This window comes from Epinephelus lanceolatus, chromosome 13 (genome assembly GCF_041903045.1).
Source record: "Epinephelus lanceolatus isolate andai-2023 chromosome 13, ASM4190304v1, whole genome shotgun sequence".
In the NCBI taxonomy this organism is placed as follows: domain Eukaryota; kingdom Metazoa; phylum Chordata; class Actinopteri; order Perciformes; family Serranidae; genus Epinephelus; species Epinephelus lanceolatus.
Window position 1 is genome coordinate 17575737 of NC_135746.1, and position 19892 is coordinate 17595628.

At 41.6% G+C, this 19892-nt stretch overlaps 1 protein-coding gene and 1 long non-coding RNA gene across 15 annotated transcripts in view; one reads left to right on the forward strand and one right to left on the reverse strand.

Moving 5' to 3' along the window:
- LOC144466532 (uncharacterized) overlaps positions 1-19892 on the forward strand; it is a 28143-nt gene continuing 8251 nt past the window's right edge. For both annotated transcript variants that reach the window (XR_013493137.1, XR_013493138.1), the window contains exon 1: positions 1-534. This is a non-coding gene — a long non-coding RNA (uncharacterized LOC144466532). The remainder of the gene's footprint in view (positions 535-19892) is intronic.
- Positions 2705-19892, reverse strand: part of sash1a (SAM and SH3 domain containing 1a) — a 261100-nt gene continuing 243912 nt past the window's right edge. For 11 of the 13 annotated variants that reach the window (XM_033648953.2, XM_033648952.2, XM_033648956.2 and 8 more), the window contains 5 exons: positions 19218-19368; positions 18590-18718; positions 12795-13825; positions 8322-8453; positions 2705-6543 (listed from right to left, as the gene is read on the reverse strand). In XM_033648953.2, the coding sequence (XP_033504844.2) occupies positions 6283-6543; positions 8322-8453; positions 12795-13825; positions 18590-18718; positions 19218-19368 (1704 nt within the window). In that variant the 3' untranslated portion in view covers positions 2705-6282. Of the gene's footprint in view, positions 6544-8321; positions 8454-12794; positions 13826-17455; positions 18280-18589; positions 18719-19217; positions 19369-19892 lie in introns of those variants that run through there. The other 2 variants (XM_078173814.1, XM_078173815.1) reach the window with 1 other exon arrangement.

Below are 19892 nucleotides of genomic sequence, written 5' to 3' on the forward strand. Positions count from 1 at the left end.
TCTTGCTCTCCTGTGACTCTGTGTTTGTTAATTATTCATGGTCTGTAGTGATAAAGTATGCTGTGATCCAGTAATTTAAAAGGAAAGGAGTCATTGTAGGAATCCTAAAATAAAATCTAATTCCTTTACGGTGAAATATTGTGATCCCGCTGCAGAATTTGAGGGATTTTAGATTGTATATAGACACTGGTACGGCCATGCACGAACACTGCAGAGGAAGGTGGTTCAGAATAATGGTGAGAAACACGAGGCAGAAAGTCCTCATTGCAATAAGGTCTCGTCTTCCCCTCCTGAGACATTTTAAATTGGATGAGCAATTGTATCTGTGGAAGACAGAGTCGTGAACTGGGAGTTAACTGCTTATTACAGCTGTATGAAGGACAATTATTGGACAGTGACTCCTGTCTTAAAGGTACAAGCAACTAGCCGAGGAAGACACACTAATCAGGTTTTCTTCTTCTTTTTAAAAGACGTGCTTGTTCAGTTATGTCTGCTTCGACTGAGAAGAACACCAGACACCAGCTGAGAGACAAGGTATGCCAGTAAAATCTCTTTTTTGGGACCAAATTTTATCAAACTGGGGTCCATGCTCTGCTGAGTACCAATTTGGGGATTCCTGACATGAATAAGACTAGAAACCCTTGCTTGTGGTTTCATTGACAACAGCTGTACTGTAACAAGAGCCAGTGAGGCAGTGGAACTCTGCTGTCTTGGTCTTGAACAGATGTGTGTGGTTTCTTTAAAGAAGGCATAACAAGCCAGACACAGCAAGACAATGTTGTTAAGCTCCTTGATATTATAGCTGCAAACGCCAACTGAACCTTTGACAGTATAGTAATGCTGCATTCCAGACAATTTGGAACTCGAAAATTTCTGACCTACTAGAAAAAGTACAATGAAACGCCACTCAGAGTCAGGGTTCCTACTTGTAAACTGCGGGCAAATCCATCTACCCTGACTTCATAAAGAAGCAGTTGTCTGATGTCACATAACAATGGTAGCGCCCATGGAAGCCTACATTGTAAATGGTAAACCAGTGATACTCAACTTATGCTCTGGGCCAAATCTGGTCCCTGATAGGATGTCACATAAAGATTTCTACCTCGTCATTAGTTCAAGGTCCATACAGTTTGATACATTCTGTGTTATACTTCCGTTTGGGCATTTCGTCAAGCTCGTTGGCTGTCTCTCTCAAACTAACAACGGGCCTGTTGATGGCTAAAGGACGAGCTGACAATGGGCCTGATGACGGCTAAAGGATGAACTAACAACAGGCCTGATGTCGGCTAAACGATTGGTTAACAATGGGCTAACAATGGGCCTGATGACGGCTAAAGGACGGCAAACAAAAGGGCTGATGACGGCTAAAGGATGGCTTAATGATAGCTGAAGGACAGGCTAAAACAGGGCTGAGGCCAGCTAAACGACGGCAAACAACGAGGCTGAGGATGGCTAAAGGACGGCTAACAACGGGCCTGAAAATGGCTAAAGGCCGGCTAACAATGGGGCTGATGAGGGCTAAAGGACGGCTAACAACAGGCCTGAAAATGGCTAAAGGACGGCTAAAAAAAAGGGCTGATGACAGCTAAAAGACAGGCTAACAACGGGCTGATGATGGCTAAAGGATGGCTAAAAAAAAAGGGCTGATGACAGCTAAAAGACAGGCTAACAACGGGTTGATGATGGCTAAAGGACAGCAAACAATGGGCCTGAGGGCGGCTAAAGGATGGCTAACCACAGGACTGATGGTAGGTATAGGACGGCTAACAACAGGGCTGATGATGGCTAAAGGACAGCTTACAACGGGGCTGATGAGGGCACAAGGATGGCTAACAACGAGGCTGATGATGGCTAAGGGCGGCTAACAACGGGGCTGATGATGGCTAAAGGACGGCTAACAACAGGGCTGATTTACACATTCAAAAAGGAGTGGAAGGAAACAAAATCTTATTGAGCAAAATGAAAGAGACACCTTCCTTATTTAGATAAATACCTTATACCTTATAAAAGTCTTATACCTGAGACCTTTCTACATATACATTTATTACCTTTTAATATTGTCTTAGTATAAGATATAAATGACCAATTATCCGTGACTTAAAAATATAAACCATATGAAAAATATATCAATTGTCTTTGCCTTACAAAACAATATTAATATTACACATATATCTTCATGAACTTGTCCTGCTATCTTTTTTATCTATTTAAATAAGTGAACATATGAATGATACAAAGTATGAATATTGGACATGGAAATTTCCAACATCCGACTGTGACTGGAAGGCAGCACAGGACAGTACAGGAGCTGCTATTCAGAGATACTGGAGAGTACACGTCCCATTAAAGGTCACAGCATTGTGTTCTATTTTTTACATTTGCCCAAACCCTGAATGAACAATAGATTATTTTCTTTTCTTAAATCTAAGAATAAAATAATAACATGTTTGCCAGGCGGTGTTTAATCAAATCAGGTCTGGTGTTATTATTCCTTTTGTCGCCCATCCACGCTTTTTCATTTTTAATTTCAAAATGTTATTAGGGAAAGTTATCAGCAGGCCAACGTCCAGTGTCACAGTTAACCACATGGATGAAAAGAGCCAGCAGTCCATGCCCAAATCTTCCCACTACTGTGTGTGTGTGTGTGTGTGTGTGTGTGTGTGTGTGTGTGTGTATGTGTAAAGTGAGAATCAGGAGGCCAGTGTATGGCAAGAAACAGTTTTTATTATATTTCAGAATGACAAATAGTTATGGACATTACTTTTGTTGTTTCAATACACAAGCAAATCTGTATGGACAATCATTAGGTAGATGAAAACCAAATAAAATAATTTGTACACATATTTTACAATACATACTGTAGTTCCTCACTGGCTAAAGCAATATGCATTATGCAGGAAGGTATTGCTATTCATATAGTACAGCTAATTACAGTTGATATGAAAAAAAAGCAAAAATAAGTTATTTAAATATCAATTACATATACAGAATGTGCAACGTCTGCTAAGCATTTCATATATGTAATTAAGAATTTTATTTTTTTTATAAGACTGCAAAAAACAAACGAAGTGAGTAGCTGGAACAGGTTAACCCGTGAATGGTTATCAAACTTGGCATTGGGAACTCAATACTAAAATAAAATACCAGCATGACCCATTGAAACCCTTTACAATACCTGACAACAAACGTCCGTTTATGGACCTGTGAACCAAACGTAGCCAATTCCGCCTATAAAACAGCTAGATTTACCCTCTAAAGTGCATTTACAGTGTCAGTATTTTCATTCTTTACAAAACACTTCTTGGGTCTTTTACTTTTTTTTTTTTTTTTTTAATAATAACGACCCCCACCCTCGCTTTCTCAGAGCACCACTTTTGATTGAAGAGGAAAAAGGCATCAAACATCTACCTATCAAGTGCCCACTGCAAAAAAAAAAAAATCCTCTAATTTTAGCAATAACACTTGGTCAAATGTTTAAATGTGAACTCCATGGAATATTCAGTTCAATTCTGACTATGAAAGATCGAACTTTGCTGTTAGAAAAAAGAGAGAAAAACACAAATGTTAGCTCCAATTTATGCAAAGTGCGCAAATGAAAGAGGATATTAGTTTCTGTTCTGTTTCTAGCCTGTCATTTTGTAACAGGCTGACCCGACTCAGTGTTTCCCTGATTTACAAAACTATTTAGTGTCATAGTGTATGCTGGCAGCACAATGTGATTTTGCCAAGTAGGTCATGCTCCTGGAACAATATCCCACATTGCATTCCTGGACCATTGCAATTAACCAATCACAGCCCTTTGACATCATCAGTGTGCTGCTCCTGCACTTCAGCTTCTTCAGAGCTAAGCTAGTTTTCCAAATTGAAGTTAGTACAGTTAAACCAAATCCTCAGTGATGTTGAACTAGTTGGTTATGCTAATGAGTAAACCTGACAATATTAGCGAGTTAGCTTGCTAAGTAGGTTGGCTATGCTAACAAGTAACCTTGCCAATAGACGAGAATATTAGCTAACTAGCTTGCTAGGTAGGTATGCATGCTAACAAGTAAGCTTTCCAATAGTCTAGAATATTAGCAAAACAGCTTGCTAACTAGGTAGGCTATGCTAAGAAGTAACCTTGCCAATAGGCTATAATATTAGCAAAACAGCTTGCTAACTAGGTAGACTATGCTAACATATAAGTTGTACATTACAATGAGTGAGGATAATAGCATTCTTAGTTGCAAATTCTTGCAATTAACACATGTCCCCTCCTTTTTTTCCATGTTGATTTTGGATAGATTTGTTTAGGTTTATCTGGGACCATCATTATCAGGCTGATTTTGGAAAATTTGTTAATGTGGATACCAACATAGCAGTTAGTTAGCTTGCTAACTAGGTAGGCTGGGAAAATGTGGTGATTTGCAGCTATTTGCAACTGAAAAATATTATCTTTAATCTTTGTCAACAATAATCTAGCCTGTTGGTTAGCTTAGCATAGCCTACCTACTTGGCAAGCTTACTTGCTAATTTTCTAGTGTATTGGCAAGTTTACTTGTTAGCATAGCCTCCCTAGTTAGCAAGCTAACTCACTAAACCTGCAGTAGCTTTTAAGAATTTTGTATAGTTTAACAGATGAGACAGGGCTGTGATTGATTGATTGCAATGTGGAATGTTGATCCAGGAACATGTCCTACTTGGTAAAATCACGCCGTACATGTATGCTGACCTTGGAGGTCAGTTTTTCACCTGATATAACCACCTTACTATCCATCCTCAGTGTGTTTTAGAAAATTCCAATTTAGAATTTCAGACCGGCTCTGATTATAGCTACAGTATAATGTGTTTTTAAAAAGCCCCAAACAGCTTATTATCCAGCTGTAAATCAAACCCCTCAACACTGTAACCAAGTGTAGACAGTCCAATAAATTCCAGATATGACAGCCCAGATGTCAGCTGTGTCTCAGAACATTTTATACTCCCTCTCTTGTCCCACAACCATCTGTATGGAACATGTACAGCGAATGTGTTGAACAGGGACGTTGAACACGGGACGACGTCTGTGTCGTGCCTCTGGGTTTGTTGCTTTATCATCTGAGCTTCGCTGGTATAGAAACCACAATCCATCGGGGGCATGTTCTGTGGTCCACGTCCATGTGTGCAGCTAAAATGATGTGGTTGAGTGTGTATGAAATCTCAATTATCTCTCAGACACATTCGGAACAAAGAGGCTCGCACCTTCAGCACAGTTCAGCCTGGCAGTATAGTCAACACTATACATATGTTCTATGTGATGAAGCTATTCATTCGTAATGGTAAGGCAACTTAAAACGTGCTTGGATGCACAGGGAATGTTTTGTTGCTGTGAAAGCTGATTGTGATTACTGGAATAAAACAGCTTTCTGTAAGACTTGAATTCATACCGGCGCAAATCGTGCATCCAAGATATGCAGTAAAATAGGACACACAGTATAATATGAAATATAAAGGTGTGACGTCAGCTGTTTCAGCTTAGAAATGACTGAGAGCTGGCCTCGAAATAAGGCTGCAACATTCAAAAGGCAAACACAAGTTTTAACATATAAATCATTTTAAAATTAAGATATGCGTTATGCTATAATACAGAAACATGATACAAAATAAGCCATCTCAAAACCACCAGTTACTCAGAGTTTGGTGTGTGTGTTTAGTTGATTAGAAGTCCAGACACTAAGTGATCTGTGTCATTATGAACCTATTAGTGGGAATGAAAAGCTGAATGAGGAGTGAATCACTTTGGCCGAGCTACTTCCGTAAAAGACCCTCAGATAATGTTGCCTTGCCGCAAAGGATTAAAATGAAGCACTTATGAAATATGCAGGAAGTAAACCGTCCTTTCTGTATTTAAAAAAACCCCAAAACATCCATCCTACAAAAGAGTGTGCTATCTTCCTTCAAGGCAGATCCAAGTCTTTATTTTAAGACTTCGGGGGTGTCTTCAGAGTGGAAGCCATCCCATAGAGTGAGTCTACAGTCTTTTTTTAAAAAAGGCATCTGATATCTTGTCTTGGCTCTTAGGAGAAACTCCCAAACGCCGTAAACATTTGAGAAAGGAGTGATAAAAGAAAGAAAATCAGAGAGCATGGGGACTCACTTGAATCTTTTGACACATGCAAGACAGGAAGTACTGTAGTGCTGCGGTCACTCGTGTGATCATCGAGTCCAGCGGCCAACTTGTCTTCACCCGCCTACTGACCATGTTTAAATGAGATAGTGCTGACCAGTGAGTTATACCTGTTACTTAATATGACTCTACCAGCACAGTTAGGACTGCACCTCTTTGTGCGAGCCGACCAATTGTGCCTCACTGACCAGCCGACGGGCGTGTCTTTCATCCCGCACACCTGCTTCCCACACGCTGCTCTCTGTTAACAAGGCCACACGACTCAGTGTGTCGACTCCCGCCGCCGCCAGAGATGTGGCGTACATGGGCAGGCCGATGGAGGTGAGCCAGTCAGAGACGGTGCTGATGTTACCTGAGGGCAGAGGCTTCCGGCACATCTCTGTCAAACCTCCAGAGGGAATCTGTGTGACACAGTGGGGTAAAAAGGCATTAGTGAATATACAGAGAGATCTGTGGTGAGGTTTTCAAATGTCAACTTTAGCTTCTTTTTTTTTGTTTTGGACAAATCATGTAAAGTCGTGGTAAAGTATAATAATAATGCATTAAAAATTCCCTACACATTTACTTAGCTTGTGAGATATTCAAAGCTACAATTGGTGATTTTTGTAGGTCATTTTTTCTCATATTTGCTGAAACTGCCACTACATCCATGCAGTATTACATGAGACAGATATTATTTTTTTTAAAAAAATCATGTTCTTCTGCCTATTGCATTTAATGGAATCTGCAAGACTCCACTGTGCCTTAAGGGGCCATACACAGGCTGCGTTTTTGGTGCCCAGAAATCCGTTGTTTTCAATGTAGACTCGTGGCAGGCACACTCAAATGCCAGAGCGACGCCGTCATGGCACGCACGCATTCCTGAGTGTCTATTTTTCAGGGCATGACGGCTGCGCCTCAAGATAAACCTAGCTCAACTTTTGGAACGCAGCAGCGCGCACCGCATGTCTTGTGATGATGACCAACCAATCACAGCCGACATATCTTTCTCTTCTTCCATCAATATCAGTCTGTGGTAAACATGGAAAAGTTGATTATTTTGATGCAGGGCTACCCAGAGCTTTACATCTGTTCCATGGACGATAGGCCTACACAAACAGCTCCTGGAAGATCAGCTCTGCACTCAGGATTTCAGGTAAATAGGCTATACGATGCTTGTCAAGGTTGCTTAGCAACCTCAGATGCAACCTGCCTCCGTGCCCTTGAAAGTTGGCACAGAGTAGACACAGGAGTAGCGCCCAGTGCCCAACCTCGCATTTTCCAGGCAGTTAAAGACACAGCATGTGTAAGGCCCCTAACAAAACTAACCAATCAGAGCAGAGGATTCTCTAACGCAGCTGTCAATCATGTCAATCAGTGCTTGGGAACTAAGGTCAAACTGTCAAACTATGCAGCGCTGTTGAAATATTAATCTTTGAAAAAATCGTGTTCCTCTGCCTCATCTTAGTGCTTCTAATAGCTTTTGCAAGAATCCACTGTGCCTGAATGGACCGACCAATCAGAGCAGAGGAGTCTCTAATGTAGCTGTCAATCATGTAAATCAGTGCTTGTGAACTGCGGTCAAACTGTCAAACTAGGCAGCACTAATCAAATATGAATCAAGATTCTGTAACTGCATTGCCTATATCACATCTCAGATGTTTTCAGAAACATATTTTAGAGTGTACTGTTTAGCTGTAAAATGAGAAAATTTGTGACCTGGTCGCCAAGTTGGGAACACCCAAGCAAAAATTAAGCTACCACCCACCGGCCAGGTCACAAACCTTTTCATTTTACAGCTGAACAGTTTCTCTGATACTTCACTTTCTCTCAGACACTCTGATTGGTTGGTCCATTCAGGCACAGTGGATTCTTGCAAAAGCCATTAGAAGCACTAAGATGAGGCAGAGGAACACGATTTTTTCAAAGATTAGGTGTCTCATATACTTATGTCATTTGTCAAAAATGAGAAAAACTTATTTTTAAAAGTCACCAACCACAGCTATAAGCAAGCACAATAATCACAGCTCCTCAGGCGCCAGCCTCAGGTCCAGGGAAATTACTGTCACCACTGGTCTATTTTCCAGCCTGCATTGTACTCTCTAGGAAACCTAACCAAGCCTTTATATAGCTCTATAACTCCAAAACACCCTCCAACATTGTCTCCATTGATATGAAGTGCTTAGTGTTGTTGCCTTACAGCCATGCGGTGTTGTTTACGGAGCTCTTTGACTCGGAGCTGGTCCATGGTGGAGGCCACATCCTTGACGGGCTGCTCCAAATCCTCAGAGTAACGCTGCACCAGCGGCTGGGGGATGCCGCAGCGGCCATGCTGGAGGAGAGAAGGGAACATGAAGGGATATTTAAAGAGGACTGCATTTAAACCACACGGATAAATGCAAATCTGTGTTTTCAGAGACGAAGACATTAGGTCAGACGTAAGCAGTGTGAAACAACATGAAGCATTTTGACTTATTACAGTCATTATGAGGACACAGATCTGTTTGTTCATGACTGAACAAAGCAGACTAATGGTGTCAAATTACTGCTCTAAGAACATCTTCTGCTGAGGTAATGAGCATAGTTCTAAAGAGAGTCGGAGACATATGAAGACAAACAGCAGAATATAGAGTCTATAATTAAACTCAGGTCAGTGTATTTTGTACTGGCTCTTGTACAGTTAATCATCAACACCCTAATCCCTGTTTTTACTGACACTGAAAGTACAGTTAAATCATGCTTTGTAGGTCTGTTTCTGCCGGTGAGCTTTATCTTGTTTTGCACTAATAAAAGGGAAAAGATTAGGATAGGAGAGATGACTATTTAAAGAATTATATGAGCAGTGGCTATGTGAGCGATGAAGCTGGGCTGAAAGCTCTGCTGAACCTTTTCAACATGTTTTCTTGTTCCCTCTTTCTCTTTGTGTAGACACCTGGAGCAATGGCAGGTTTCCAGCCAGGTCTGGTTTTGGTTGGCCAAACTGGACTGCAGATCTTTTGAGGATCAAAGGGTGGGTGGGTGGAGGAACTGATCTCTCCGGAGAGAGGGATGGAGAGCAGGTCATACAAACGTACCCTGCGTACTGCTTGGATAAGACGGGGCCAGATGCCTTAAGGCAGCCAACAATGAACATGTTTTAAGACATACAGTAATTGTTTTATTCTCTCTTATCGTTCCTATGGATAAAATTGATAGATAGATTGAAATTTCGTAATACCATTATGATACCTTTACCACAATTGTACTTTTTGCATAGTTTATTTTTAGGAATATAAACATGTTTTTCTAGACCGCTTTCTTTTTAAATTGGATAAAATATTCCAAAGTGCATCAGGGACAGTTCACTCCAGAATTCAAAATACATATTTTTCCTTTTACCTAGATTTTTTTTTAGTGTGAGTTGCCGAGTGTTGGAGATACCGGTAGTAGTGACGTCTGCCTTTTCTCAATAGAACTAGACAGAACTTAGTTTTTGCTCAAACGCCAAAAAACCCCCTCAACAGCAGTGTCTCTTTCCAGAAAGCATGTACCAGTTTCATGCTTCCCTCTGCGCAGTGATTCGGTTTGTGGGTTTAGTTCGGCAGAAAGAAAATAGTTCTTACATAAAACTGCTCACATCAAGGTCTGTGGATTATCTTGACTGACTGAGTCATGATTTCTGGGAAGAGACATAGTTTTGGAGTTGTTCAAATCTTATTTTTTGATGATTTGAGCTCAATAAGCCAAGACACATCTAGTTCCACGTAGGGCTGTCCCCTAATAGACAACCAAACGCTAGTCAACCAGAAAGGTCATTAGTTAGCAAGATTTCATTGGTCGCTTAGTCGCAGAAAAAAAAACTAAACAAAACATGAAACTCTAGTAGAAGCGGCACCCTGTGAAAATAAATCAAAGCCTATATGACTGGACCATGGGACTTTAATTTGAAAGGACAGACACAGGAAGAGGCCACGCTCAGCAGTCAGACAGACGTCATGTTACTTTACAGGGCTGGTACCTGCGGTTATTCCACAGGCTAGTCAATAACATGTCGGGCAGGAAATTCAAAGTGTGGGATCATTTTGAGAAGGTGAAGGACCAGTATCAGAAATTAGCGAGGGCCACGGGCCATTTGGCCCGCAATTTATCCAAGAATGCCCCCAAAAGCCATGTTCCGGGGGCCAAAATTGCCCCCAGGTTTTCGAAAAAACTATATGTATTTATATTTTTAACAGTATTACAATCTGACATTAAAGTATCATTTTATTTTCATTAAATTAATTTACCGTCACATCTACAACTCATTTTCCAGACATAATCAACGAGATTGCACTGATTACATGAGAGTAATCTGACAGAGAAGGGGAGGGGGCTTTGCTGTACCATAAGTATAAATTAACCATTTCTTGGGTGATCTGTGTCTACACAATGACAAATTAATGAAAAATTAAGGTAGAATGAATGTTAAATTTTAAATTAACTTACTTCCAGGATTGCATCTAAGGAATTTATAGTAATTTGGCCTTTTTAACAGTAAAAGTAACTGTAATGTGGTGAAACATTAGTACTGCTATCAGTAGATTAATGGTTAAATCATCACATTTAAACTGGTTGAATTATAGGAAATCTGAGTGATATTTTGCAATCATAACTTTATGTAACCCATTATTTATTTCATTTATAGTGGTTTCTACTGAAGAGTGAAGACACTATCTTAGTTGGTTTTGCTTTTCATGTGCTTATTGTTAGAACATAATTACAATTTTTGATGGCCCCCAAACATTTGGAAAATGCCCCCATTTTTTTAGACCGTGGGGGCCAAAATTGCCCCCAAAATATTTAGTTAATTTCATACCCTGTGAAGGACGAACCCAAGGTGATATGTAAACTCATCTTCATTGGTCGACTACAAACGTGATGTGAAACATCATCTGAAACATGGAAGTAGCTACATGCCCATTAGCCGACAGCGTCATTAACAGCCAGCTCGCTCATTGTGTGACGTGCACTTGTAGATAAAATATAGGCCTATATTAATGAAGGTTCATTAGTACGGTTTTGTATTTCTCTGTAATGTAGCACAGTGTTAACAATGTTACTGATACTATTCTTTCTCACATCTTCAACTCAAACCATTGTGTTGCCCCGCCCAAAATATATAAGTCCATAATCCAATTAATTTTGTAAACATGCGGGCGGCTACTTGACTAATGGCCCTAAATGATGACTATTGGTCAACTAGGAAAATTCTTAGTTGGGGGCAGCCCAAGAGAAGGCAGACATCTCTACTGCTGATATCGCCAACACTCGGCACCTCACACCAAAACAATCCAGACTGACTAATGGCACTACAGGTAAGAGGAAAAATGTCATTTGGGACATCTTCAGCAGGTTTACAACAACTTCCCAAACTTAAATATTGCCTAAAAAACTGAAAAATGAAATGAAACCTCCTCCTCTCATAATTTATATAGGCAAATGTCTCATAAATGAGTAATTAAAATGAGGCAAACCGAACATTCAGTGCCAACTTTTAAGACTTAATTGTTCTAGATCCTCAGTGCTGTGGTAACATTTGTTGTCAGAAAGTGCTCATGTTCAATACCAAGGCCAAATGCTCTTTTTTGCACAGCTTAATTACCATATGGAAAGAATCTATTTCAAAATATTTAGAGCTGTATGACCTTTGACACCACTTACTGCCTTTATGTTCAGACCCTACATGTTGCTACTGCAGCTGCAGCGTGCTTCTCATGTTCCTGCCAACCCACTTCTGACTAATAAGAATACAGCCGAGCTGTGCTGTGGTCTAACGCACTGTTTCTCACCTCCTGTCTTGATGCCTCTGTGTGTGTTTGTTGTTTTCCTGCCAGTGTCGGGGGCTCCACCATGTTAAAGAGGCCCAGCCTGGGGTCTGGCGAGTGGCAGAGGGTTTTATAACCCCGTCTGCCTTCAGTAAGATTCAGCCCATAAACTTAACAGTCTGAACCGCATCATAGTGAGACTCAGTCCACAGTCTTTCCCTCAGCTCGAGGCAGCGTATTTATTATCATGAACACACACACACACACACACACACACTCTCTCACAAATGCAAACAAAAAGGCATCTGCACACAAAGAGGAACACACAAACTTTAGACTCTATTAGTCTCTATTTTTAAACTAAATGAGTTCCAAAGTAAGCCGCTGGTGTTGTTGGACTGAGTAATTTGGATCCAAGCTGAAGTTAAATTATGACTTGAGTTAAGTAAGGCATGTTATGATGCTAAACTAAAAGAGCCTGACGCCAGACACGTTTAGCCCAGAGGTGTCCCGGAGCCCCATTTTCACATTAACCATGGAAATATGATTTCATATGACTTTGTTATGAGCCGGCTAAGATGTGGTTTTTAAATAGAATTCCTCACCTCATCTCTGAACCTTAGTGTGTGTATGTTTTTCTTGATTATCTATCAGCACAAAAACTTACATGTACAAAGAGTTCAGAATAATGAATTACTACAAGTCTGTCTGGGAGTTTTCATACTTTGAATTGAATATCAAGTGTATGAGGTTATTAACTGAATACAAATGGTGCATCTGTGTACTTATCGATCTGCAACACAATCAAAAGTCATGCCAAATATATCTGTAATCTAAACTGTGAGGTGATTTTTCTTGTCTCATGTTTAGATTAATGATTCTTTGCTAACCTTGTCAGAATAGGGCTCCTCCGTAAGATCGATGCCCTCAGCCTCCAGCCGTTGTTCCAGGAGGGTGAACAGGTCAGGACTCATCTTCACATGAGAAACCTTCCTTGCAACAGCAACCTTGCCCCCCAGATCTGAAAACCATGGGGGCTGCACTGCTGGTGGAGTGCCTGACTCCTCGCCCAAGGATGAGGCGGATGAGGTGGCGCAGGGGCTTGCGGGGGTGCTCGGGGTCTTGGCAGGCAAAGCTGGGGCACCGAAGCTTGGGCTGCGGATGACGGGGCTGCTGGGGTGAGAACGGGTGAGGGAGTGGGTAGGGGAGGGAGTGGGTGATGGCGAGGAAGGCAGGGAGAGAGGTGGGTGACGCAGGCCGTTGGCGAGTCTTTCCCTAGATTTCTTGGCAGGAACGGGAGGAGGGACTGGAGGCTTTTTGGGGTGAGTCCGGATGACCCTCTCCCCGCTGGCATTAGAATCAGGGGGACTTGGAGTAGGACTAGAGAGGAGCTCTGGAGGGTTGGGGGACTGGGGTGTGGGACAAGGGGGGCGGAGAGGCAGCTGGGAGGGCACGGGTGGCCTGTCTGCCCTTCCTTTTGGGCTCACTGTGGGAGTCCCATTCTGAGCTGGTGAACCCTCATCTTTACAGACCTTGGCTGGGCTGTTGTTGCCTGATTTGGGTGCTTCCTTGGTGAGTTTAAGCTCCACACCCAGATCTTTCTGATCAACGTTCTGCTCCCAGTGCAGATCTCCCAGAGAGTGGGAGCGTTTCCAAGGTCCAACGGGCTGTGGGGGTCCGTCCAGGTCCTCACAGCTGCGGCTGGCTTGGATGGGGGACCGTCTTTGGGCTTTGCGCATCCCCAGCAGGTTGAAGCCCTTCAGGGAGGGTTTGATGAAGAAGCATTTGGGGAACTTTGTGCGCTGGTTCTTGTTGTTCTGTTGCAGAGCCTCTGTGGACAGGGTCATGGGCAGTGTGGGGTAGTCTGGAGACTGGAGGCCGGCTGAGGAACGACTGGAACGGGAAGCCTTTCTGCTCTTACCTGCAAAATGAAAACATTTATTCTCTGTTAGTAACGACACGTAGACACTTTCACCCAAGTGCAACCCAACACTAGACGCCACTAAATCCCCCAAAAATCTTACACACTGCTTTTTAATACACTACTGGCCACTTTATTAGGTACACCTGTTCAAGGGCTCGTTAACGCAAATAGTTCATCAGCCAATCCAGTTCACACAGGCTCACCAAAACTGGACAATAGAAGATTGGAAAAATGTTGCCTGGTCTGATGAGTCTGGATTTCTGCTGCCACATTCAGATGGTAGGGTCAGAATTTGGCGTCATGGATCCATCCTGCCTTGTATCAACGGTTCAGGCTGCTGGTGGTGGTGTAATGGTGTGAGGGATATTTTCTTGGCACACTTTGGGCCCCTTAGTACGAACTGAGCATGGTTTAAACACCACAGCCTACCTGAGTATTGTTGCTGACCGTGTCCATCCCTTTATGACCACAGTGTACCCATCTTCTGATGGCTACTTCCAGCAGGATAACGCACCATGTCACAAAGCTCAAATCATCTCAAACTGGTTTCTTGAACATGACAATGCGTTCACTGTACTCCAATGGCCTCCACAGTCACCAGATCTCAATCCAGTAGAACACCTTTGGGATGTGGTGGAACGGGAGATCATGGATGCTATCATGTCAATATGGACCACAATCTCTGAGGAATGTTTCCAGCACCTTACTGAATCTATGCTGCCAAGAATTAAGACAGTTCTGAAGGCAAAAGAGGGTCCAACTCAGTACTAGCAAGGTGTACCTAATAAAGTGGCCGATGAGTGTATAAAAATCAACTGTGCTAATTAACTTCACATGACTCAGCATTACTGTATTCTGCTGCCTTGGCTGCAACACTATTTTCTTTTATTTATGCTGGATCAAGTATGTCTGGAAAACATGTTCACAGCACTAATTATTTCTAACTAGTTCACGAGAGCCAAGTTATTTGAAAAAAATCTACTCAAATAAGCACTGCATTCTTATTGTTTAAGACTTACCTGTAAACCACAGTCAAAAATAGCAGAGACATGTTTAGAAATTAGGGTGGAGTGCCACTGGGATAAGATAAGCTTTTTGACTCATGAACGAACTGGCTGATTGGTTGTTGTCATAGCAAGCAATCCCAAATTAAGATATCCGGATGGGAGAGTTCAGAAACATTGGAAACAAAAGGCTGAAGCAACTTACCATCTATCCTCTGGCTTACAGAGCAAAATGGATGGATGAAATGGATGGGCGCCACATAGTGTGGCCTGCCAAAGAGTTTAAATGGCGGGATGACAGAAAGAAGTTCAATAGATGGAAGGTCGTAAAATATCTCAGTAGTTCCCAGAAACGTCACAAAAAAGCTAATCCTATTGATGTTTGCCAATTAAGGAAAATTGGTTATAGTAACAGCTCCAAGAGATACTACTGTATTTACTTAAAGTGTTGTGTTGATTTTTTAGACATGAAATCAGAGCAGGAGGAGGTTGAAAATGCAATATGAGCTGACAATGTGTGGCTATTTACTAATACAAGTGACATTTAAGTAACGTATTACATGTTAAACTTCTGTCTCCTATCACACACTGAAATGTAATAAGGACAATATGTAGACTGTATAAATATTTATAAAATAAATTCATTGATTTTATTAAAATAAAATGAGAAATAATAGATTCAAGATGCATGAAATACGGTAAAACCTAAAGCTCTGAGTCATTTTTTATATGTATATATTTTGCATAATGGGGACGAGTGACTGAATATCATTATCCAACTTTTAATTAACTGAGCACCACATTATATATGCATATGAAAATGATGAGTGAAAGTTGATAAAAGTTATTTGATGATGTAAAGACGAAGTACTACATCTAGTTACAGGAAGTTGGAGCAGACACATACGTTAAACGAAGTCTACTGATTAAAAAGCAAACTCAGGGCTCTACAGTGAAAGGAGAACATTTAAAAGACACAGTTTGTGTTATGATTCTTAATTACCTTTTATTATTTATATTTAATTAAATGTTTTCCTTTGCCAATTCTCTAGACTTATTAATATTCATAAACAGCCATTAAAACTACAGTTGGTAACTTTTATGATAAGAATTGTCATATTTGCGAAAAACTGTCACTATGTCCACGTTTCTGCCTTCTCGTAGTGCTTCAAATGGCATTTGTAAGAATCTTTCGCAGCCAATCAGAGCTGAGGATTCTCTAAAGCCCAATTCAGACAAAAGTTGCACCGTTCTGCAGTGTTCTAAAAACCTGCCGTTGCATGCCAATGCAACTAGATGAGGTGGAGTATCATCTCTATGCAATAACTCTCTGTATCTCCGTTCTGATTTCCAGCCTTTAAGGCTTATTTTGTGGCTGAATGTTATTTGTAGCTTCTGATATCATGAATGAGGACAGTGATAGTGAGATACTGCTTACAACTGCATTTGTAGATAAATGAGCATCAGATGGACTGTATTAATAATAAATAAGTGATGCACTTTACGTTTTAAAAGCAGCTGTCTGCGATTTGACCAGCTGAGTTGCAGGTGACACCATCAACTGGCTTCCATCCAGTTCACACTGCTGCAACTTTTCTCTGCAACATTCTATAACAGTTTCGTCTCAACATGAATCTTTGGTCTGAAATGGGCTTTAGATAACGAAGCTGTTTATTATGTCAATCACTGTGAACTGCAGTCAAACTGTCAAACTAGGCAGCGGTGATCAATTATGTATCAAGATTCTGTTATGACATTGCCCATTTCTTGCCTCAATTGTTTTCAGAAACATATTTTAGTGTACTGTTTAGCCAGAGTTTTACATCTGTCAATATCTTTGTTGCGTTACTGGTTATGGGCCACCACGCCCTTGAAAATTGGCTCGGAGTAGGCACAAGGGTGACACCCAGCGCTAATACAGCTATCGCTGCTCATGAACTGCCGTCTAACTGTTAAACGACCCAGCGCTAATCAAATATGAATCAAGATTTTGTTACGACGTTGCCCATTTCTTGCCTCAGTTGATTTCAGAAACATATTTTAGTGTACTGTTTAGCTGTGAAATGAGAAAGTTTGTGACCCAGCTGCCATGTTGGAAACACCAGGGCAAAAACAAAACACGCCCACTGGCCAGGTCACAAACATTCTCATTTTACAGCTAAACAGTACACTAAAATATGTGTCTGAATACATCTGAAGCAAGAAATAGGCAATGCAGTTACAGAATCTTGATTCATATTTGATCAGCGCTGCCTAGTTTGACCGCAGTTCACAGCAGTGATTGATATGATTGACAGCTGTGTCAGAGACTCGGCTGTCCATGTTAGATTCTAGCAAATGCCATTAGCAGCAACATGAAAAGGATGACAAACATGATATATCTAACGTAATATTGTGTAGATATAGTGGCAGTTTCAGCAAATAAACCCTGCAATATACAAACAACTTTATGAGTTTGTAAAGGTAGAGGAACTGTGGAGCCCTGAAACTGCGAGAAGAGATGCAGAATGTTTACGAAATGTTATGCAGCTGGTTTGTGAACAGCGTTTAGTGGCAGGAAGAGAAAAAAAAAGACAGAGAAAAAAGGCGAAACATAAAAAACAAGCAAGCAGCACCAGAGTCCTTTTTCTTTTTTAAAAGAAGTGGCTTTTATTCCACAACTTAAATCTCTACTGTGGCAGATTGCACGCTTTACTGTTGAAACCTGAATGACACATACACATCAAGGGGAAACCCAGCAGTTAGACTGGAACCCAACAGCTATAGAAAGAAGACAAGGTTTGACAGAGCTGTGATTTATGGGTTATGGTTAAAAAGCATGTTGTGTGTGGAAGAAAGAAAGCATACAGTCTTATGCAGGAGGAAAAGAGCAGTTTCAAAAATAAACCAAACAAGAAATGTCACAAATAAGACCTCTCTTACAATCTATGCACTACTATTTAAAAATATTTCCATCCACATCTTTTTTTTAGGCACATACTGTTCGGCTGTTGTGCAATATGGTCACTATAAACACAGAGTGACAGCTTGAAATGGTATGAAGACAAAGATTTAAATGGCAGCTGTGATCTGTAACCTGATGAATACATTTTTTAAAAGCCTTATCAGCCTGTAGAATCACCACCGCAAAAAAACAACAACAAGCATTTATCGACATGCTGCTCTTCAAGCTCTTTTTCTATCTTAAAAACACTTAACAGAAATACTCTCTGAGCCCATCATCATCCTCCCGGTATCCTTTTACCAGCCTCGCATCCACAGGCAGAAGAGCTGGAAATGGGAATCCATGACTGGGCAGTGAGTGTGTTCTCATCAGAACAGTTCTGTGCATCGGGGAGGATCTCTCCCTCTGCGCTCCCAGCATTGTGGGGTGGACTAGGCTTAGTGGTCTTGGACCTGGCGCCCTCTCAGTTACAACTCGACTTTGGCACTGCTGACACAGAACGCCTACAAGATGGAAGAGTGGTAAAGAAAGTGGCGTGAAAGGATAGTTAAAAGTTTATAGAGTTATGAGGTGATAAGGGGAGCGGCCGTACTAGAGGGGGAAAGGTTTGGGGGGGGGGGGGGGGTTGATTGGCAGGAACTGGTCCAGAGGAGTGAGGTGGACGAGGTGTTGCAGAAGCATGGCAAGAGATGGAGCAGAGGTGGAAGCCCACAGAGGAAAGAGGTGAAGGAGTCGCTGTGGCACTACAGTACAGCTAGGCTACACCAAGGCTAGGTGGTCTTGTTGGTCTAGGCTACTCAAAGCTGTCATTACCATTCTCCAGGTTCTCATTGCTCTCGTAGCACCCAGAATCTCGCGGGGAGTCTCCCACCAGGCCCCGACCCTCGGACAGCAGCTTCTCCTGGGAGCCCGACAGGCCGCTGCGCTCTGGATCACTGCTGCCTGAGAATACAAAAGAAAAAAGAAATGTCATCAAAATCAGAGCTGAACACTATTCCATCATTTTGAAATGGTATTTTTGGGCATTCATTCTTTTATTAGTGGAGGACGCCAGCTCATGGTCGACATCTTAACCCCAAAGCCACAGGGGAATCCCAAGTATCATAACTTTTTACGAATACAGTGGGATCCACAAGGGCTGCCCTATGACAGTCGACCAAATGTTAGTTGACCAGAAAGGTCATTAGTCATTAGATTTCATTGGTTGCTTAGTCACAGAAAAACAAAACAAAAAAACATACTTGAAACTCTATGAGGAGCTGCGCCTTGTCAAAATAAATCAAAACTTGTATTACTGGACCATGTGGGAATTTAATCTCTTTAACCCTCATCAAAATACGGATATGATAAATCCTTTATACAGCCAGGGAGTTTGGGTGAGTCAGAACGATCACCTGAGTGTGTTCTCACGCGTCTATCCAGAATATGTTTTTCTACTTACTGTCGTACTCCTGCAGCAGCTCTACAGCGGTGAGCAGCACAGCCCTGTGCTGAGGATCTCTGATGTTCAGCTCGTCCAGGTCCTCCTCCTCCAGCAACTTGAACGTGTCCAGGTCCTCATAGCCGTTGAACAGGAAAGTGGGCATGTGCTCCTGCATGACAGAAACATCATGTCTGAGTCCAAACACTGAAGAAAAATACAGTAGACTAAAGAAAAATACACTCTGGATGTGAGTCATGGGAGCAGTGACAAAAAGTTTGGGGGTAGAAGCATAAAATTAAAAACACAGAGGTGGGGAAAGGAGGGAAAAAAATAAGAGTGGGGTACACATTTGTCATCTGCTCATAATTTCCTATCCACACTGTATTTTTATCACAAGTGAGCCAAAGCTTAACTGTTATTCGGAGTTTTAGATGGCATGTAATCACTTTAAGCCATGACTAATTCGGTTATGGCTGCTTCAACTGTCGACACACATTAATTCGGCACAAACTTCTTTGACAGGCACATAATAAAAGTGAGTTGCAGCAACATTAGGGAGTTAGCCGTACCAATCGAGGAACAGTGTGGAGTGTGTGGCAACAATCCCGAGCTGCTCTGGCTGCGACCGAAATGGCAAACAGGACTTGAAAGGGAAACGCGCCAACATGATGTGGTAACGAGAAGAACTGAAGG